Raw genomic sequence first — 21,414 nt, 5'->3', positions numbered from 1 at the left:
GAATCATGTTAGCGAGTAACCCTGCTGTAACAATCTGGAAATAAGCTCCGATTTCCTCATAGCAATGGATTGCTCGCACCTAGCAGCAATGGGAGTTAGCTTGCCAGTTAAGTCCCAAGGATGCCATTTCATTGCTACAACTTACCAAGAGGAAAGCATAGAAATCAAGGGAGGAGTGTCACAGATCTGGAAAGCTGTGGCAAGTAACATGTCATCACAACACTTGGAACACAAGGCAAAACGACAAAAGCTGTCCCTTCTCTGGTGACATTCAGCTGTTTTGATAATCGCATATAAAATTCAAAACCTGATATACTGAATACACCAAAAGCTCCTCACAGTGAGGGCAGAATCATCACACGTGTGCAGGACAATACATCATGTGACTTCAACATTCCCATCCACCAGACCACATAACCCTTCATCCTGTCAAGTGTTATGTACTATGTGACCGTCTCGAGTAGCGCACTCCCAGCTAAAGTCACAAATTCAAGCCAGAGCAACACCACCCCTATCACAACAACTTTTCATCCAATCAAACAGAGCAAATAAAACTGAAAAGAGAACATCCACCAAGGGCAAAAAACACTTCAATGGGCATGATTAGTTGTGTTTCCATTTTCCGACAACTGTGGCCTGTGTGATCGCTTCTGGCCTAGCCAGATGTAGTAAGGAACCTTTAGAAGTGGCACATAAGGGATACCCCCACACTTGTTTTCCTCATGCACTGCAAAAACATGCAAACAATTTTACTATACTACACCCGACATTGTTTTGCCTTGCGACCCACTAAATATCTAAAGAACGGCCAAAAAGACAGCATTAAAGACCTTGCTCAAGATGGTGCTCAAGGTACTGCCTGCGAGCAGGCCCTAGGTCGATATTGTCCAAGTCAAAAATGGTCCTCCAAAACCACCTGCAGATATAACTGTGCTGCCGGGTGGGTGTATCATGCTTAAGAGAAGTGTAAAAGTCAGCTATACCGAAGATACCTTTCTCTTGATCCAAATATGAGAGGGCTTTGTCGACAGCATCCATAAAGGGCGGAATCACTGGGCAAATCAACCTTATATTAATCAAAAACGTGACAGAAGCATTGTAATTTGCTTACGGAAAAATAATTCATGTATATATATATATATATTGCCACTCCCTCCCCCCTCTCTCTCTTTATATATATATATATAGCATATTCCTTGTAGGGCTAAAGTGACTGCTGAAGATGTTGCTAGAGGAAGGGGGGGAGAAGGTGGAAGAGGTAACAGATTCTCGAGGGCAAGCATCCTATCCTGCTGCTGTTGCAATTGAGCACCGTGTTGCTTCATGGCCTGCATGAGGCCCTCGAACATATGTGCCAACCGGTCCACTCTGGGAGTGGCACTCCTGGATGCCGTATTTGTAGACATGGCTGTCTCTTCGACTATCACCTCTTTGGGTATCACCTGTTCTCTCTCATCATCCAATGTCACCATAATGGGAGCGGTCAAGGTGCTTCCTGACCGCAACAACAATACCATTCACTACGTGTGTGGGAGACTATCATGGTCATGTTCCGGAGGCTAAAACCAACTGCTCTTCGAGGGGAAGGAGTCACACCGGAAAGGGGTGTGCTTCCAGCATCTTGTAAACCAACCACACAAGTGAAAAATTTTCTTAATCCACCCCACCTCTTGGTCAAGACACTGGTGAGGGTTTCATCCCTACGTGATGAAGTAAGGGTGGGTTGGATATGGAGAACGACAAACTTCCAGCTGAATTTCTTTACCAAAAGGCAAAGTTTTGATATCACCGTAACATGCGGAAGCTGCTGAATTTCTTCACCAAAAGGCAAAGCTCTGATACTACAGTAACATGTGGAAGCTTATAGACAGAGATCATATTTTGATTGGAATTGAGTACCTTCAATCTTGACGATGAATAGCACAATATAAAGAGGATAGCATGCACAAAGAGAGCAGAAGAGAAAACACAATATTGGGTCCCAAACACCCTCTGAAGAGCCCCATTACGAACGGTGTATTTGCTTTATTGCTGAATGTGTGGAGAACTGACTATCTGGCTGTAAACAGCCTGTAGATGACGACTTGGAGACCTTATTCTTACTGCGTTTCTGGAAACATTGCTGGCCACCATGGATCAAGACCTCTCTCTACCTTGCGTTTGGCTATGCACAAGCCTCACTTGTAGAAATTTCAGATGAATGACCCAAGGGCTAGAGCAACCTATATATAGGGGTAGGGGTATGGGCCTGTCCCAAACATGCCGATTACTGCGTTTCTAGAAACGTTGCTGGCCACCATGGATCAAGACCTCTACCTTGCGTTTGGCTATGCACAAGCCTCACTTGTAGAAATCTCAGATGAATGACCCAAGGGCTAGAGCAATCTATATATAGGGGTAGGGGTATCGGGCTGTCCCAAACATGCCGACTACGGGCATTAGGGTTAGAGAGCTGAAGCAACTTTGACGTTGACCATTGCAGTATGAATTTCTTCTTTTTCAGCACCATATTCTTCAGAAGATTTTGGAACATCTTCTTCAAGAGATTGGCATCATGTTGTGCTTGTTCCTGCTCTTTCTTCTTAGAGCAGTTCACTTCTTTGTGTCCAAGCCACTTACAAAATCTGCATCAAATCTGCTTGTTGGTTTTCCAATTCTTGTTTGTGTTAATGAAGGCTAGATCAATACCAATGTTGGTTTCTTGTTGGTCTTCCAATTCTTGGCTGATGAAGGCTAGATCAATACCAATGCTGGTTTGCTCCTCTTTGTTCCTCCTGTCTTTTTCAATTAAAAGTGATACCATATCATCCAAAGTAGTAGCAGAGCAAGATTTATAACCAAAAAGGAGTTTTGGTAATGCAAGCTTATGGGTAAACAGATTGATCTCTAACACGTCACCAGATTTCCAAGTAAGACAGTTTTATGGAAACAATGATTGATATGTATCGGATCCACAAGAAGCTTTTGCCAATGCACTGTTGCTTGGGCCACTCAGGCTGCGATCATCATGCCATATGAGGAGGAAGGTGAGGGATTAGCCCTTCGGGTCTCTCACCTTTGTATTTCCACTGTGCCAATTCCAACTCCGCCTACTGGTCGTTGGACCCCAAGTTCTAGCCAGAGATGGGAGATCTGCAGTCATATAGCTGCATGCTATATATGGAGAGCTCAATGCAGCAAAGCCATCGAAGGCACCCTCACCCCGCCAGCAGAGTCTCTGGATTATCTGGCTCGATATCATTCATAGCCTCCAAGGTCAATGGGGGCAGCTTCAGGGACGCTCAGACTGCATGAGGAAGCATCAAGAGGCCTTCCTGCAGCACGGTCCCTTTCTGATAGATAGTGGTGGTGGCGAGCCCACTTGGTATTACCGACCACCTATGTGGTTATTTTTCCCTCCCCCCATTGTATGAGATAGCCTTCCTAGAGCGGCCAGCCAAGGAGAAGGGCATCCTCCCCTTTGTTCATCTTGACTCACGTTTCCCTTTGGAGACGGGTTTGTACTTGGCCATTTTGGTTGTTTTTCTCGGTAACTAATACAAGGATCTTTTTCCCAGAAAAAAAAAAAACTTTTGCCAACAGGCAAGGGATACAATGTCATAAGCATATCTTAGACAAGCTACAGGATACCTTGGTTCTCCTAATGCTCTATCCAAAAGCCTACCTATGCCTTGGACAAATCTCCAATGCTCATCATCAAGGCAGCCTGGTTCTCCATAGCTTTACGTCACAAGCCTATCCGTGCCCCGGTATATCTTCTCTTCAGCCCAGATAACTTCATTCTCCAAAGCTCTATGTCACAAGCCTATCCATGCCTAGGAAAATCTACTCTTCAGCTCGATAGCTTGGTTCTTCAAAGCTCAATGCCACAAGCCTACCCTGGCCTACAATCCTTCTTTAGCCCGGATAGCTTGTACCAAGTGAATCTCCAAGCAAGGGGTCTAGTGGTCACTAGTGACACACATCAAGTTGCGACTAGATAGTTTCTTATATCGAGATGATTTGGTTTAGTTGGTCACTTTCATATGTTTACCTTGCAGATACTTTCATTGGCCCTATTTTTACTATGAGGCCAGATGAGAGCATATGTTGACCTATTCCGCTTGGAGAGACAATGCTAACCAAGTACCAAGGGTTGGCTTTTTGATACTTTAGTGAAACCGGCCTCTGATAGGAAACCAGAGTGCGGTAGAAGCAATCACCCGTCCACTTGTAGTCTAGATGAGAAACAAAACACAGATTGGAGCTAGAGTGCCCAAATCTGAAAACACAGCGACACCGGTTGGCCCCAAAGCTTGGCGCCCCTTGCGGTATTTCTTTATTCAATTATAATAATATGAATGGCTGAGTACAACACAAAGACCAGCCAAGAGTTTACACCTATAAGTCCAATCTGACGGCCCACAAATCCTTCTCAGCACAGAGGATCTATGCACATAGATCTGTGTCTTCAAACAACACACTGTGCCTCCCTCTGATCAGCCAAGATCACTAAGCAGGCCAGCCATGGGCATACATCTGGCATAACTCAAGTGCGTGATACATCATCTCAGCTCAAACATACATGTGCTGTCCAAACTCTATCTCAACCCTTGTCAATCTGCCATACCCCTCCTCTCACAAGGGGCCAGATAACACATATCTGCAAAGCAATAGAAAGAGAGATAGATGAACAGAAACAGAGCTTACCAAGTTCAGCTCGTGAAACAACACTGGAGAAAACAACAGCACCAATTTGTACTTGCAGGCACTTGTATCCACAACCCTGCTTCACACATGTGCTTGTACTTGCCTGTATCTTCCTCCTGATGTTCACTCTTATGCTGTCCTTGAAAATACAGATCTGAAAATCAGCACTGTACCCGTCTGTACCGCCTCGGGATACGTGCCAGGAGTTGTACTTGCACAAACAGTCGGCTGTCCACTCTTGTACCTGCCTGAATCAGAGTATACAGTCTGTCCAGCACCTGTTTGCGCCACCTGCAGCAGCCTGCAGCAACTGTACTTGCTGTACCTGGCTGTCCGTACACTGTACGGCAGCCGTACAGTGCTGTACTGGCTGTGTACTTGCTGGTACAGCCTGTACAGGGCCTGTGCGCAGGGAATCCTTGCAGCAGCTTCTATGCGCAGCCAGCAACAGAGGAGAAAGAGAGAGAGTACTTGCACAGTTCTGGCCGTACAGTGCTGTACGGCTGATTCCACTCAGAAAAACAGCAACAGCCCTCCAGAAATCTGCAGTCAACTTGCTCTTCAGCTTCTCCACGCTTGTGAATCATGCGCTTGAGAAAACTCTCCACTTTTGCTACACGACTCCCCAAAAAGGGAAGAGAGAGAGAGAGGAGAGAGAGAAAACTCCTCCCCAAATTAATCCCTAGGGCCCCAAACTTTAATAAGTTCCTAGGGCCACTAAGGCCTAGGGGCAAACTCCAATAAACATTAAAACTTAATGTTTCTAGTTCCCCCCTTCACACCTAGGGATGTCCACACATCTTAAACTCTGTCCGGGCACCCCCCATGTGAATCATAAAATATTCTGACTCTGCAACCACCATGCCCACACTTGTCCTGCTCCATTTTCACAGGGCCATGACACTTTAGTGAGACCTATTGTGACATAAGGATCTTCATATTAGGGACCAGATTTGGGGGAGGAAAATTGGATAAGGATAGAAATATTGTAGGTGATGATGTTCTCATGTATGATTAGGAGTAAGTCTTCAATGCCACATGAGATCGTGTTAGCTGAGTTCGGCGCTGCCCCACTGGTTTTAAATGCCCTTTTCCTAAGAGTTACCTACATACATCACCTATATACACTCTTCAAAGATCCTTGCACTCCCGCATCACTAGATGGTTCTCCTCACATGGTCTTAACATAGACGGCCTCCCCCGCTTTGACTACAATCTAGATTTGTTCTTTCTAAATCTCACTAGATAAGAGACCAACCGCATCATCCGGATAGACTTGATCCGACTTCATATGCATTGGACCTAGCTCACCATGTCAAAGCTTCCTACGAAGCTTCACTTCTACAAAGATCATTTCTTGAAGGCTGGATCATAACCCTCCTCTCGTCAACTCCATATTAGAGACATACACAGCTTCATAGAGCCACACAGTAGATGTGGCAACTATGTTTTCTGCCTATGATGAGAATGACGTCCGATTCCCTCATTTGTTTCAGATACACATTACTCTCTTAGTTGCAAAGGGTAACAGAAATGACAAGATGTTTACTTTGGATATTCACATGGCTAAGGTGAAAGTAGCTCTCTCTCTCTCTCTCTCTCTCTCTCTCTCTCTCTCTCTCTCTCCTAGTACCTTACTTTTTCTCATAGTTGTTGTTTCAGTTTCAATTAGTTGTTTGGTTGTTTTAGCTTTTCTTACACAGACATTGTATCAGATCCACTAATTGTTGTAACCTTTTTGATCTCATAGGTCATTTTGGCCTTTTGAAGACGTTAATATATCATTTCATTTCTCTCATCTCTAGATATATATATATGTATGTATGTATACATACATACATACATACGTATATATATACACACACACATATATATACATCTATACATACATACATACATACATACATACGTATATATATAGTCAGAATATGCAGCGGAGATGAGGACAAAATCTGAAAACTCGAGCAAGTGCACTGCAGAAAAACACAGCAATAGAGAAGGAGAGAGAGAGACGTGTAACTCTGCTATATACACACAAGAAAATCCCGAATACCGAATACAATGATGTGTGGGGGCTAGGTTATATGGCTCCTAAGAGCCAGTCCGCCAGCCCGAAAAGCGGCCGACAGCAGCTACAGGCTCACGACCTGCTCCCACCTCCAATCAGCCAGCAAACCTCTGTTGGCCAACACTCAGGGAAGGTCAGGGAGAGGCAGAGACAATCGGCCAGCATACAAAACACTCAGACCAATAGTCGGCCAGTGTCTGGATCAACTAGGAGCCACAAAACAGCTCCCACACCTGGTAAAAATAGGAAAAAAATCGGGAAAAATATGGAGTGGGAAAAAATGAGAAAACACCTAAATCGGGCGGACACACCCACAACAGAGGCCCTGGTGTAAATATACAGACAAGAGATGACTGCTAACACCCCCTCTCAGCTCCTGGAGGTGGAACCAACCCCAGGGAGCTGGAGTGCCACCGGAGCAAAGCCTGAGATAGAGACTTCGTGAAGAGGTCGACCGCAGTGTCCTCCGTCGAACAGAATTCTAGCAAGATGTCATCAGCATGATCTTTTCACGAACAAAATGCCTCTGGATAACTGTGGGTTCCACCAGTGGAAACCCAATCCTGCCAAGTAACCTCTGCAACCTCACCACCTCGCAAGCAGCACCACAATGAGCCCGGTACTCTGCCTCTGTCGACGACAAGGCAAAAGATGGCTGCCTCTTATTGCTCCTGAGCCAAGGGAAAAACTGTAGCCTGATGTCAAGGTTCTCGTGTCTGGTTCTCCTCCCCAATCTGAGTCACTCCGACCGTGGTGTCTGACTCCATCCATCAATCCCCCTCCTGTGTAAAAGAGTCCAAGATCCTTCGCATGCTGCAGATACCACAAGGTACGCAATCCTACCTCCCAAAGAGTCCTCTACAAACATGAGCTCAACAACCTCGTCAGGAAGCTCCCGTCCAATCTGGTATGCATCAACCAAATCAATGAGCCATTCTGCTTCCGAGTCAAGGGGACATCATACTGCTCACAAGGATCAACACCTATTACGGTGGGATGCCAAGTCTTGGAAACCTGCTGAAGACCACTCAAGGCCTTCCGAAACCTGTAACCGACCCCCTCTGAATCCGGAACCACAAAGCCTAGAGAATGTGCAACATCCACCTCCTTCTGCAAGTAAGCAACTGCCACCTACCTAGCTTTCCAATAGGTCCCCGTGGAAAGAGCTTCCTCAAATACAGGAGTTTCTTTGTCCCGCATGCTACGAGACATCAGAGCATAGGTTACCTATAAAGTTTCCTCTCACTGACGAACACAAGAACTACCAACAAATGTACTGGAAAGTGTGACCGCTCCCTACAGGAAGCCTGGAGATCGGAAGACAATACACACATATTTAGAACACTTAATTTAACTCTTATTAAACAATGGAAACAACATCAACAACACAAATACTGGAAATACTGAAAATACAAATGACACCAGCACTAGGACCGGAAAGGACCGGCCCCCCCCCTCAATACTTTTTGTATTTCTTGGAGTATTTATATTTGTACAAGTGTCACGGGCCTGACAGGCCAGATTTCTCCACAAGGAAGTGAAAACAACCAAATAAAACTGGTTGAAGTGTACATACTCTAGGCTTTGTGGTTCCGGATTCAAAGGGGGTGGTTAACAGGTTTCAGAAGGCCTTGCGTGGTCTTCAGCAGGTTTTCAGGACTAGGCTTTGCACCGTAACAGGTGTTGATCCTTGTGAGCAGTGTGATACCTCTTTGACTCAGAAACGGAATGGTTCATTGATCTGGTTGATAGACACCAGATTGGACAGGAGCTTCCTGATGAGGCAGTTGAGCTCATGGTTGCAGATGTCTCTTTGGGAGGTAGGATTGCGTATCCTGTGGTTTCTGCAACACGCGAAGGATCATGGACTCTTTTACACATGAGGGGGATTGATGGATGGAGTCCGACTCCACGGCTGAAGTGACTCAGTTTGGGGAGGAGATCCGGACACGAGGAGATCTACTTCAGGCTCAGGAGCAGTTTTATGGAGCAGTAAGAGACAGTCATCTTTTGCCTTGTCAGTGACAGAGGCAGAGTACCGGGCTGCTTGTGAGGTGGTGAGGTTGCAGAGGTTGCATTGCAGGATTGGGCTTCCACTGCAGGAACCCATGGTCATCCAGAGGCACTTTGTTCGTGAGAACAGATCGTTGCTGATGACATCTTGCTAGAGTTCTGTTCGACGGAGGACAATACGATGGACCTCTTCACAAAGTCGCTATCTCAGGATTTGCTCAGGCAGCACCCCAGCTCCCTGTAGTTGGTTTCACAGCCAGGAGCTGAGAGGGGGTGTTAGAAGCCATCTCCTGTTTTTTGTAGACACCAGGGCCTTTGTTGTGGGTATGCCCGCCCTTGTAGGTGTTGTTCTCATTTTTCCCCGCTCACCATATTTTTTCCCCATTTTTTCCTATTTTTCCATGGTTTGGGTGGCTACCCTATGATGGCAGGATGACCCAGTGGCTGGCCGAATGCACTAGTGTGCACGTGTTCACCTTCTGGAGCAGGCCGACTTGATTATACAGGTCGTGGACCTCTCTAATGATGACCGACTCGATGACACCAATCGTGAGGCAGTCGGCTGCCTTTAGCACAGGCCGATTGGGTATTTGGGGCCATATAAAATGGCCCCATGGCCCCCATTCCATTTCGTATCATTCCGAGATACTTCTTGTGTATATAGAGCAGAGTTACACGCCTCTCTCTCTCTCTCTCTCTTGTACTGTTATTTTTTGCATTGCGTTTTGCTCTTGTGTTCCCAGATCTGGTCATCATCTCCGCTGCGTATTCTGACATATATGTACATATATATATACATATACATACATATATATACATACATATATATGTATATATATACATATACATATATTTATATATACGTTTATATATGTATATATATGTTATACATATACATATATATATGTATACATGTATGGTATAGTATTATGAATATATATATAGAGAGAAAGAGAGATGTATGTATGTATATATGTGACATGTGTATATGTGTATATGGTATGTATGTGTGTATCTTACAAAGATCTGCACACTATTGTAGCTCCACATGCAGGAATAAATGCAAAAAAAGGGATTGAATGAAGAAGAGATTGTGAGCTTACTGCTGAGAGAGTAGGAGAAGGTGATTAAAGTGGCTGGTTGTCTGTCCGGCTCGAATTCGCACACGTCAGCTTCCACTATTTCCACATTACTCCATCCAAGGGCATTGGCTTTCTTCCTTGCTACATCACAGAGAGGACTACAAATATCTACCACGTAAATCTTCTGAAACTTAGACAGATCAATGTATTTAGACATTGATTTTACATTTTCTGCTGTTCCGCCTCCTAGATCAACCCAAACAAGCCCATTGGAATCTTCCAGCTCGAGCATTTTTTTTGCACATGCTTTGAGCATGCCCTCGCGGCCATGCAGAAATCGGGATCTGAAATGATCATCTGCATGTCAGGCAATATAGGTCAAAAGAAGAGCTCAAGACCCATCATGGCGACGAAACATGGATATGATAAATACAGAGAAATTTGTATGAGGGGCTTCTCCATAAACCAAACAAGAAACAAAGTTACTTATGATAAGAAAAAACAAGAGAAAAAAGACACCCAGAAAAAAGTCAATTAGCTTAAAATACAAGGGAAAACCCCCAAATTTTCCAAAAGAAACTGTGTGCAAAGGGGGGGGAAAAAAAAGGAAAGAAAGGGATTATTGTTCTCTATTCTTCCCAATCCAGAATTTCTACGGGACAGAAATACAAGAGATGGGGGTATTACATGCGTCGGCTTGGGGACCGTAGAAGCTCTCGAGACGTTCCTTGTGAGAGCTTCCAGAGATCTTTGCGAACCATATGGACTTGAGCACCTGCAGGTCCTGCCACCGCTCCTGGAGGGCGCCCACCAACATGCTGTGAGATCGCCCAAAATCCCTTTTGATTGCCCACTTCTGCAAATCACTCCCACTGTTAACCTACTGCATTTCTGCGGGCAGAAAGGGTATGGGTAAATTTGGAGGTAGCTACTAGGGTTTACAGATAACGCGCAGAGCTCACACTGGAGTGTGAGCAATGAGATTGATGTTCGATATAGCATATTCATTTAATATGCCTATGTATGAAAAAGATTCCGAGTCCTCCAATCACATAATTCTTTTTTGACCAAACGCAAAACTCAAAATAGGGCACCTAAATGTTCTTTCTCTTCTCAAAATCCACCTCATCACAAAGACAAATACTTCCTTCAATTTCTTAAAAAATAGTAGTAATTCGATGAAATTATTGTTCAAAATTGTCTTTTCCTTCAAACCATGCTCATGGTGAGAAGGATTCATGTAAGGTTCACTTTTAAAAAATTCCCAAACTAAGGCTTAGATATTGGTAAGGCTTCCATAAGCTTTCATTATTCTTTTCATAATACCAATTTTGGATTTTTGCAACTAGAGTAATCTTACTCAAAATAGTTATGGTTGACAATTGTCCCTTGGCCTTATACCCATTAATACTTATGGGTGCAGTGTGAAATTAAAATAAAGGCAATCCTTAAAAGTTGCCAACAATAAGGCACCAAAACATTTGGTGGCCTCCATATTATTAATCAATTTGTTGCAGCCCCGATGGTAGTGGATGCACTCCTTTCCAGACAGTCACATACCTCCATCGCATCAGTCACATGGATCCCCACAAGTACCCGAGGCTTGCCCCCCTGGAGTCCTCAAGACAACTAGCACTTGAGGGCCACTCTGGAGTATGGTATGCATTAGTTTCCACTTGGTTCTCATTATATGGGCTCCGAATGGACCGCCTACCCCCCCTTCAGTACAATTTGGACTCCCCTTTTCTTCGGCTCTCATGAGGATACCAATCGGGTTACCCTATTAGATCTTCTCACCTCTACACCCATTGCACATGGATCATGCCTCCGAAGCTCCCCCACGAAGATGCACTTCTACAAATATCACTTCCTCACACTCACTGAGGATACATTCATCCAGCAGACGGACTACTTGAGTGTTCACATATCCCATGCCATGTGGATTGCAATTGGCCAGATATGGGTTTCATCCCACCGCCTCAGAGTGGCATCTTTAGAGATGGGAAGCTCATACGGAGACCCAGAGAGGAGAGGATTTGCCAATTATGCCACACAGAGGTTGAGACGAAGGAGCATTACATATGTCACTACCCAGTATACTATGAGATTTGCGGGAGGTTTCACTATGATGGATTTGGTCCACTCTCCAGGATCATTGAATTCCAAAACCATCGTTGCCTAGGCCTCTCTCTACTTGAGCTCCGCAGACACAGGGACACCTTCTTAAGAGAGCTTCGGCCCCAGCCACCCCACCCCCTCCCTCGCTAGCCAACCATCACCAGTTTCTTCTGGACCCAGGAGGTGGAGGACACCAATTTAGCGGAGCTTGTGGACCCTCCACGAGCTGGTCCGGACCTACCTCACCCGAGAGAAGTTACCTCAGACCAAGAGAAGCTACCTCAGACCAAGCCTCCACACTCTAGCATGCCCGACGCCTCCGGCCCCCCAACCGTCGGCCACGATCACCTCATCAGCTCCAAATCCAAGACATGCTCCACCGCCATCGAGCTACCTTTCCACGTGACATAGCTAAGGGAGACCTCTCGGCCATACTCATTAGCCCCATGCTTGATATTTTGGAGAGTGGTATACCATCTACTCGGAGCTGATGCTACTCTCATGTTTCTATGTTCTTATTATTCCACGATGAGTTTCCATGAGCAGTTTTGTATCACCCCAGTGAGGTAGCTATGTTTATGTTTTCTCTCTGTTTTATTTTCCATTCCATGATGAGATATACCATGGACATTATTGTATCACTTTGGGCTCAAAGGCCCATTGGGTCTTTAGTAGACATTTAATCTCTCTCTCTCTCTCTCTCTCTCTCTCTCTCTCTCTCTCTCTCTCTCTCTCTCTCTCTCTCTCTCTCTCTCTCTCTCGTGCATATAAAAAGCAGGGGAAAATGGTAGAGAGTTCTATTGTTTTGCAATTTTGCTCATTCTAGAGTTGGGGGTGGACAATAAAAGGGACCTCTCACTCTCTCACTAAGTAGTTCCCCAAGGTTTATCTCTCTTCCATGTGTGGCGATGTCATGAAGGGGTTGTGCTGGGAAGGAGGAGGCAAGGGAGGCATTCTCATTGCATGGAATACTCTCTCTCTCTCTCTCTCTCTCTCTCTCTCTCTCTCTCTCTCTCTCTCTCTCTCTCTCTCTCTCTCTCTCTCGTACACATAAAAAGCAGGGGCAGATGGTAGAGAGTTCTACTGTTTTGCAGTTTTGCTTATTCTAAAGTTGGGGGTGGACAATAAAAGGGACCTCTCGCTCTCTCTCTCTCTCTCTCTAACTAGTTCCCCAAGGTTTATCTCTCTTCTAAGTGTGGTGATGGCATGAAGGGGTTGTTGGGAAGAAGGAGGAGGCAAGGGAGGCTACCAAGAATATCGGTGGCGTTTCTAGAGTTGGGAGTGGACAACAGAAGGTTGACCTCCCTCCCCCTCTATCTAACTAGTTCCCCAAGGTTTCTCTCTCTTCCCTGTGTAGCGACATGGGGCCTAAGGGGGTTGTGCAAGATTGCTTGAAAGAAGGAGGAGGCAAGGGAGGCTCCCACATTTGACATTGTTTACTAAAGTTACCTAAGGTACCTTTCCCTAATGTACCTTAGGGAATTGATACCCACGAAAGTGGGCATTAATTAAATGCACAAATGAAGGTTGCTAGTCTATACTATTGGAAGAATCTTTAGTAACCTCAACAAAAGTTCCTAAACAAGGTAATGAGACCCAAGAAAAGGAAAAACAAGTGTGTTCAAGTTGAAATCTTACTAGCCTTGCCAAAACATGCCTCGTTGTTGGGAGCTTTACCTTAGAGCCACAAAATGCAACTTCCCCCGATTGTGGGTGTGCAATCCAAGTCCTCACTCCATTGTCACATTGAAGAGCTCCAAATCCATGGGCATGGACAAAGAGCTTGAACCACCTTGAGGGAGTGAGAAGAAGGTTCCTACACTATGAATCAATCCTATAAGAGGTAGAATGAAATGGGAAGCTCATGTAAGAGAGGTCCTTTAATCAACCATGTCCATGCATTTATGCAAAGATTCAAAAGAACACAATTAAGAGAGTAGGAAGATGTTAACCACTATGTCTCCTTCTTCTTCAAGGAGATTTGGGACAAAATGAGTCAAAAATATACAGACGTGAGAGGAAGAACAATGGAAACAGGAGCCCCAATATCCTTCAAGCTTCAGACTCACCAATTGGCTCTGTAAAGAACGCCATAAACATCATGAAAAGGCCATTAAAATGCCATATTTTTGGGCGAAGCTCTAGTGAAGAAGTGGTAGTAGGACCAACAAGAACTTGCAGTCAAACCATGTCCATGCCACAATGTTTCAAACATTGTTCAGTGTCTATCTTGAGTTGGGTTTATCCCAAGCTCACCACCATGATAATCAAGAAGCAGCCCATCAATCATAGTTATACAATGACTGCTGCTGGGACCTGTCTTCTTTGTGACAAAGATTGGGCAATACTTATATTCATTACATTGGCATACCAGCTGTAGTTTCAACACCCATTATAATAGCTTCAAAAAGCTATAATTTCATAAGAAAATGAAGACTACAATGATAAGAGGAGCTATCAAACAAAGAGCATAACAAGGAGAAGACACGTGAAGTACACGTGTGTGTGTGTGCGCGCGCGTGCGTGTGTGCGTATGCGTATGTGTCTATGTGTCTGTATTGGGTCCCTACTAAAGATGTTGTTGGTGGTAGAATAGGTGTTGCTAGAGTAGTCAAAAAAACGAGTTCCAACCTTCAAAGCTTTCTCTGAGAATTAGAAAGATCCACCCCAGAAGCGGCAAAAGTAGTAAAATCTATGTGGTAGGCTTTTTTAAGAACCAGAATCTGTGATAACAAATTAGAGATAGCCAAGTTACCATCCTCTCGGCTCTTATCAAGAGCAGCAAGGTTTTTTACCTAATTATTAAAGAATAGAAGTTGAGGAATAGATCCCATAGGGAAAGACTCAGGGTTGATAGAAGAAAGGATCTTCCTTTGGGCATCTTCATACTTAATGCAAGCTAAAACATGCTGACATGCTTTGGATGGCATGTGTTCAGGAGGAGGAATCTCAGCCCCTTGGAACAAAGGCAAAATCTACACCACAAAAAAGAGGTACGCATCAAAACATCATCTTAACCCAAAAAAAATCAAGAATCTAGGTGTTACAACATGCCATGGCAGCCCCAACATATCATGGGGCAACCCAAAAAGTATAGCAATAGAATTAGGTTTTGAAAACCATTAAATAACCAAAACAAAGAACCTAACAACCAAGGTACCATGCTCAATACCCAAGAATTCATCAAAGATGCATATCCACAAACCTATTTTAGGCTCATGGATACTATGAGGGTAATACCATCGTCCGAATGGGCTATAGCTATTCAAATTAATCAAGTTTCATCATCAACTTCAACTCAAGGAACCCAAAATAATTATATGGTATGGAGAACAAAGCAAAAACAGCCTAACCACATTGAAAACTCTACTTGCCTACACCAAGAGGAATTGTTAAACACTCCATCCAATGGAGGGATGCAAATGGAGATGTCTCCAATCGCATCCGCGGATCATCTACATGAACCCACTCTTTGAACTAGCAGTAGAGCTGATGTTACATAAGCTCAATGATAGACACAAAACCTACTCTCCTAAAAATAGAGGTAGAAACAAGAACCTGTTGCTCACATGATGGTAAGCAAATTCTAGGGAGCTACAAGAACCACTACCTGCAAAGGTAGAATACCACAAGAACCTCCCATAAACATAATCTAGTGAGTTATCATCAGATGGAGTGTAAAGGTCAAAGACTTCATCAATAGCCAAATGGATGTTGCCAAGAAGAAAGCTCAACATAAAGAGTCAGATTAGACTCATGGGTGTCCAACTCTTAGCAATTAAATACTTCCAGGGTTAAAAAACAAAGGATAGACAATGATTCCACGAGTTTGGACCACCGTGATTCTCTAAAAATCATGACCGTGAGTCTAAAAATTACGTCAACTAAAACTCATTGTATAGACAAATAAAGTGTTAATTACTAATGGGTCCACCTTAAAATGGACCAAAAAGTTGCATAAGATCACAATCTTCTACCAAGGCTTGTTCTCATCGTGCTTTTCTCAAACATTAGGCTCGTGATTCGACAGTCATGCTTGGAAAAGATCAGAAGAAAGCCAAGAAATGGTAAGCATGTATTATGCCTGTATCAGCACTCCCATGGTCATCGCCCTGTGACTTTGCAGTCACACCAATCATGACCATGATCTTCAATTATGCCACAAGGAAGTCATCAAAATTGATCATTTACCATCATAAACATGCTACCCATTCTTAACACATCTTCTCAATGAAGAAAATCATTTGCCATCATGAAGATGCTACCCATGCTTCACGCATCTTCTAAATAAAGAAAATCATAAACATGCTACCCATTCTTAACACATCTTCTCAATGAAGAAAATCATTTGCCATCATGAAGATGCTACCCATGCTTCACGCATCTTCTAAATGAAGAAAATCACAACACCAATTGCCGTGATTTTCCTAAAATTCACGCTCATGATTCCAAAAATCATGTCACTTTAAAAAGATTTGTTGGTCAAGGAAGAGTGCAAGATGTCTCACAATCTTACCAAAAAAAATTAGTATCATCATATTTGAATATGTTTTCATTGTTGTGATTATCTCAAGAATCATGATGATTGCTTCTTCACGCTAGAATCACGGTTGTAAACATGTGTCCAAATGCATTCAAATCATGCCCATTGCCTGGGATTCTTTAAAGTTTAGCCTTGCACAACAACCAATGATCTTATCTAAATAGCCTCTGGCCCTTTACAATAAATGGATCCCCAACCTCTTGCAAGTAAATGGATCCCCAACCTCTCGCAAGTCAACTAAATCCTTGCAATCCTCTCCAAATGTTTTGACTGCAATAGCTTCAATAAAACTTTAAGGACGCACCCTTTTTGTACTTCATTGTATGTCATTTTGACCAAACCTAATTGTTCTTAATGGATTAAAAAGCACATGGGAAGTAAAGTAGGTCAAGTCATTACGAAATCCTCTAACAATCTGCAAAAAACGGGACACATTAAATTAACAAGATGTACTTAATGCTCCTCCAGACCTCTACCTCTCTTTTTCTATTGCTAATAGCTACTATAGAATCCCCACTAACCTCAATAAATATTGTAAACTTATATGTGATTGCCAAAAGAAACCAAAAATTAAAAATTAAAAAACAAAAGAAAGAGATTACGAAATCCTCTAACAATCTGCAAAAAACGGGACACATTAAATTAACAATTTTGGATTTTTGCAACTAGAGTAATCTTACTCAAAATAGTTATGGTTGACAATTGTCCCTTGGCCTTATACCCATTAATACTTATGGGTGCAGTGTGAAATTAAAATAAAGGCAATCCTTAAAAGTTGCCAACAATAAGGCACCAAAACATTTGGTGGCCTCCATATTATTAATCAATTTGTTGCAGCCCCAATGGTAGTGGAAGCACTCCTTCCAGACAATCACATACCTCCATCGCATCAGTCACATGGATCCCCACAAGTATCCGAGGCTTTCCCCCCTGGAGTCCTCAAGACAACTAGCACTTGAGGGCCACTCTGGAGTATGGTATGCATTAGTTTCCACTTGGTTCTCATTATATGGGCTCCGAATGGACCGCCTACCCCCCCTTCAGTACAATTTGGACTCCCCTTTTCTTCGGCTCTCTCATGAGGATACCAATCGGGTTATCCTATTAGATCTTCTCACCTCTACACCCATTGCACATGGATCACGCCTCCGGAAGCTCCCCCACGAAGATGCACTTCTACAAATATCACTTCCTCACACTCACTGAGGATACATTCATCCAGCAGACAGACTACTTGAGTGTTCACATATCCCATGCCATGTGGATTGCAATTGGCCAGATATGGGTTTCATCCCACCACCTCAGTGGCATCTTTAGAGATGGGAAGCTCATACGGAGACCCAGAGAGGAGAGGATTTGCCAATTATGCCACACAGAGGTTGAGACGAAGGAGCATTACATATGTCACTACCCAGTATACTATGAGATTTGCGGGAGGTTTCACTATGACGGATTTGGTCCACTCTCCAGGATCATTGAATTCCCAAACTGTTACATGCTTGTAATGCCGCTACGGGCGTTACCACAGGAGGGGATGGCCTCTGGCTCACCACCCAGCCCCATAGAGGAAGAATGAGGATTGCCCCTCATCCCCCAGGCTATATAGTGTGTGGCCTGCCGTCCACACTAGCCTGGCCGCCCATGACTCCGCATGGGCGTCCTCTCCCACTGAACCCCGGACATGGCCATCGGTCTGCCGCCGTCGGTCACAGGCGTTACAGCCTACGTGACATTACCCCCCCTTAAGAAGAGTTTTCGTCCTCGAAAACAAACTGGGGAAACCTTTTGGAAATTGCACTACGGCGTTCCCAGGTAGCTAACTCCTCATCCCTATCTGTCCATTTAACAAGTACCTCCTGGTACACTTTATGTCGGATTTGTCTATCACGATACTGTAGAATCTTTTCAGGTTCATGTGGTATCTTTGGTGGCTCTATCAAGTCCACCAAAATCTCTAGAGAAACTGCGTTCTCTAACCCGTGAACTGATTTCTTCAGTTTACTGACATGGAAGACATGATGGACTTGAGAACTCTCCAGTAACTCAAGTTTATATGCTACGTCCCCAATCTTCTTAAGGATTTTAAAAGGACCACAATATCTCGGAGAAAGTTTATCACACTTTCTCGTTTTCATGGTTTGTGACTGCGCAGGAACCTTGAGGAATACAAAGTCACCTTCTACAAAGGTCACCTTTCTACGTCCTTTATCCGCATAAGTTTTAGCGCGATCCTGAGCGCTACGAATGCTCTCACGTGCGGCTTTGAGAATATCATTCATATCTTCAAGGAAATCCTTGACAGATTGAATCTTCTCTTTTTCTAGGCCTACAGCCATCGGAGATCTCGGCTGGAATCCATACATTAACATGAATGGTGTAAATCCAGTCGTCTCGCTGAGTGTTTGGAGCTGTTATAGGCAAACTCCAATAAGGGCAAGTACTCTTCCCAATTAGATTGCTTCTTACTAACATAAGAACGCAACATATCCTCTAGAATTTGGTTAACTCTTTCAGTTTGACCATCAGACTCCGGATGATCTGCCGTACTCATACTCAGAGTAGTATCCAACTTTTTGAAGATTTCCCTCCAAAAATGACTGTTGAACTTTCTATCTCTATCCGCCGACACTATATCTGTGGGCAGGCCATATAGCTTGTAGAGATGTTCAATAAAGAGTTTTGCCAACTCTGGCGTTTTTACAGTTTTCTTCGTGGTAGTAAACTTTGCCATTTTAGTTAACCTGTCCACTACCACCCACACCGAGTCATTCCCTCTTAGGTAAACCGGTAATGAAATCCATGGAAATGCTTTCCCATTTCCCTTGAGGAATCTCCAGCGCGGATTTAGTAGTCCTCCAACCTTAAGACGTTCATGTTTATTGACCTTGCACTTACTGCATTTCAGCACATAAGTCTGGATGTTCGTAAACAAACTAGGCCAATAAAACTGTCTTTTTACTAGTGCATAGGTCTTCTGAATCCCAGGATGACCCACACTTGGACTTTACTTTCTTTACTAATTTGGGCCCGAAAGTCACCAATAGTTGGTACACATACTCTACCCTTGTAAAGTAAGTACCCAATCGTCAATAGAGTAATTAGCATATTTCTCCCACGTGTCCGGTCGAGCTCGACCGCAGCTACGGGCAATCCAACGTGCCTTAACTGGGGAAGTCATTGGTAAGCAAATGTCTAGTAGTACTCACGGAAGCCGTGATTTGGTATTTCAACCAAAACCCCAAGGCAAATATCATGCCTTGATTTTGCATCATGTCATTAGCACAGAAGCTAATGTACTGGAGAGCACTCTAGTAGCGCAAGTTCTTAGACTATGCTACTAGATATTTGTAGACTATGCTACCATGTTGCATCACCAACTTGTTAAAACTTCTCCTTGGAAAGCTCTACGGCCATAGGAGAAATAAACTAGAGCCAATCTAATCATGCATCACAAGGATTAGTTCCAAAGCTGAGAGATACTTTCTCTCTTAGAGTAACATCTTTACACAAGCATATGCTCTAAAATCTTGTTGAGTTTCTAACTACCATCAATCTACGGATGGTTAAACTCCACTCTAACTGAGAGTAAATGTAAGTTTTGAAAATTTTCCTTCAAATATAACAATCAAACTTCCTATCTCTTATGCCATACTATATCTGCGGGCATACCATATAGTATGTGGAGATGTTTGATAAAGATTCTTGCACCACTACGGGTGTCTAGAGTTACATCTAATTACTTACAACTCTTTGTTGCTATATTACCAGACACATCCCTTCAAGTATTGTCTGGACTCACACAACTATTCGAGTTTATGTGATATTTGAGGATATCCCTCCTTTCCCTTAAGAAAGGTTTTTGTCCTCAAAAACTCTACTCTCAAGCAGACTACGCACTAGTGTCATAGGTCCAAGAACAAATCTAGACCGTGTTTAATATCATATGTTATATTCTTGAGTCCTTCCAAGAAACTTTTAAACATCTTGCAACGAAGATGTGGTATAGTGTCTACGCACATATGGTGGTACTATTGATAAACTGCTTTGCAACAGTACAGTGGTTTCACACTTGTAACAAAGTGCTTCATTGTTGCATATTATTACCCTTCATAAGCGGTTACACACTTATGAATCTTTTGGGTGGGTTGTACCATCTATCAAGAAAAATTCCAAACTACTAATAACCACATTATCAATCCACGGATAATGACTGAGCTTGCTGCGAAGCCATAGGTTGCTAGATAATTGATGGTAATTACACAAGCCCAATGTCTCATTACATCATACATTCAATATAAATGCAAACATCACAGTACTTCGTGATGATGAACTTAGGAATTTCATCCTATCCCTGTTTGGTGTTGGTATGAAGTATAACTATGAGAACATTATATGCTACTTTCCATTATAGCGGCAAAGCTACCTACCCATCACAGGTGGCAATCTCTACCAAGCTATAACCAATGACAAGCAAATAAACGAGTACTCTTGTAAGAACTTCATAACCATATCTCACACCAAACTCATAATCACTATACGGATTAAATGCCAGGGCTTGCAAAATTGAATGTTATCTGATAGGTAGAGGGGATCATCAAACTACGGATGACCTCGACAACTCACTAGGACTAGTGATGTGTAACTTTTAAGTTACTCCACTCTCCTTGCTTATTCCATACCATCGAACAAATCGGTCCCTTGATTTGAGCAACGTCAACATATTTATGAGTACCTCGATACTCATGGATTGTGGTTCGGTAATTTAAAATGTTGATCTAGAGTATCTTTCACTCGAGGATCTTAATTTTATTAGCAGCTATGTATTAGTAGTGAGTAACTACGTACCCACTATCATCACACTAGTAGCTCCATACTATGTCTGTGAGTAACTCCGTACCCAA

The 21,414-nt window shown here is 43.4% G+C and overlaps 1 protein-coding gene across 1 annotated transcript; it reads right to left on the bottom strand.

Moving 5' to 3' along the window:
• Positions 1–238: 238 nt before the first annotated feature.
• LOC147639385 (uncharacterized) lies at positions 239–10,829 on the bottom strand. The gene is made up of 4 exons (XM_086790753.1): positions 10,540–10,829; positions 9,874–10,209; positions 831–1,052; positions 239–727 (listed from the first exon to the last, which is right to left on the bottom strand). Exons 1-4 carry the CDS (start codon positions 10,667–10,669, stop codon positions 591–593), a joined length of 825 nt encoding a protein of 274 aa, XP_086646879.1. The 5' UTR covers positions 10,670–10,829; the 3' UTR covers positions 239–590.
• Between the last annotated feature and the right edge of the window lie 10,585 nt (positions 10,830–21,414).

Source organism: Cibotium barometz, chromosome 4, assembly GCF_041138505.1.
Source record: "Cibotium barometz isolate CiBa-2024 chromosome 4, ASM4113850v1, whole genome shotgun sequence".
Lineage (NCBI taxonomy): Eukaryota > Viridiplantae > Streptophyta > Polypodiopsida > Cyatheales > Cibotiaceae > Cibotium > Cibotium barometz.
Note: the sequence above shows the minus strand (reverse complement) of the source record. Positions and strands in the feature narration are given on the sequence as shown.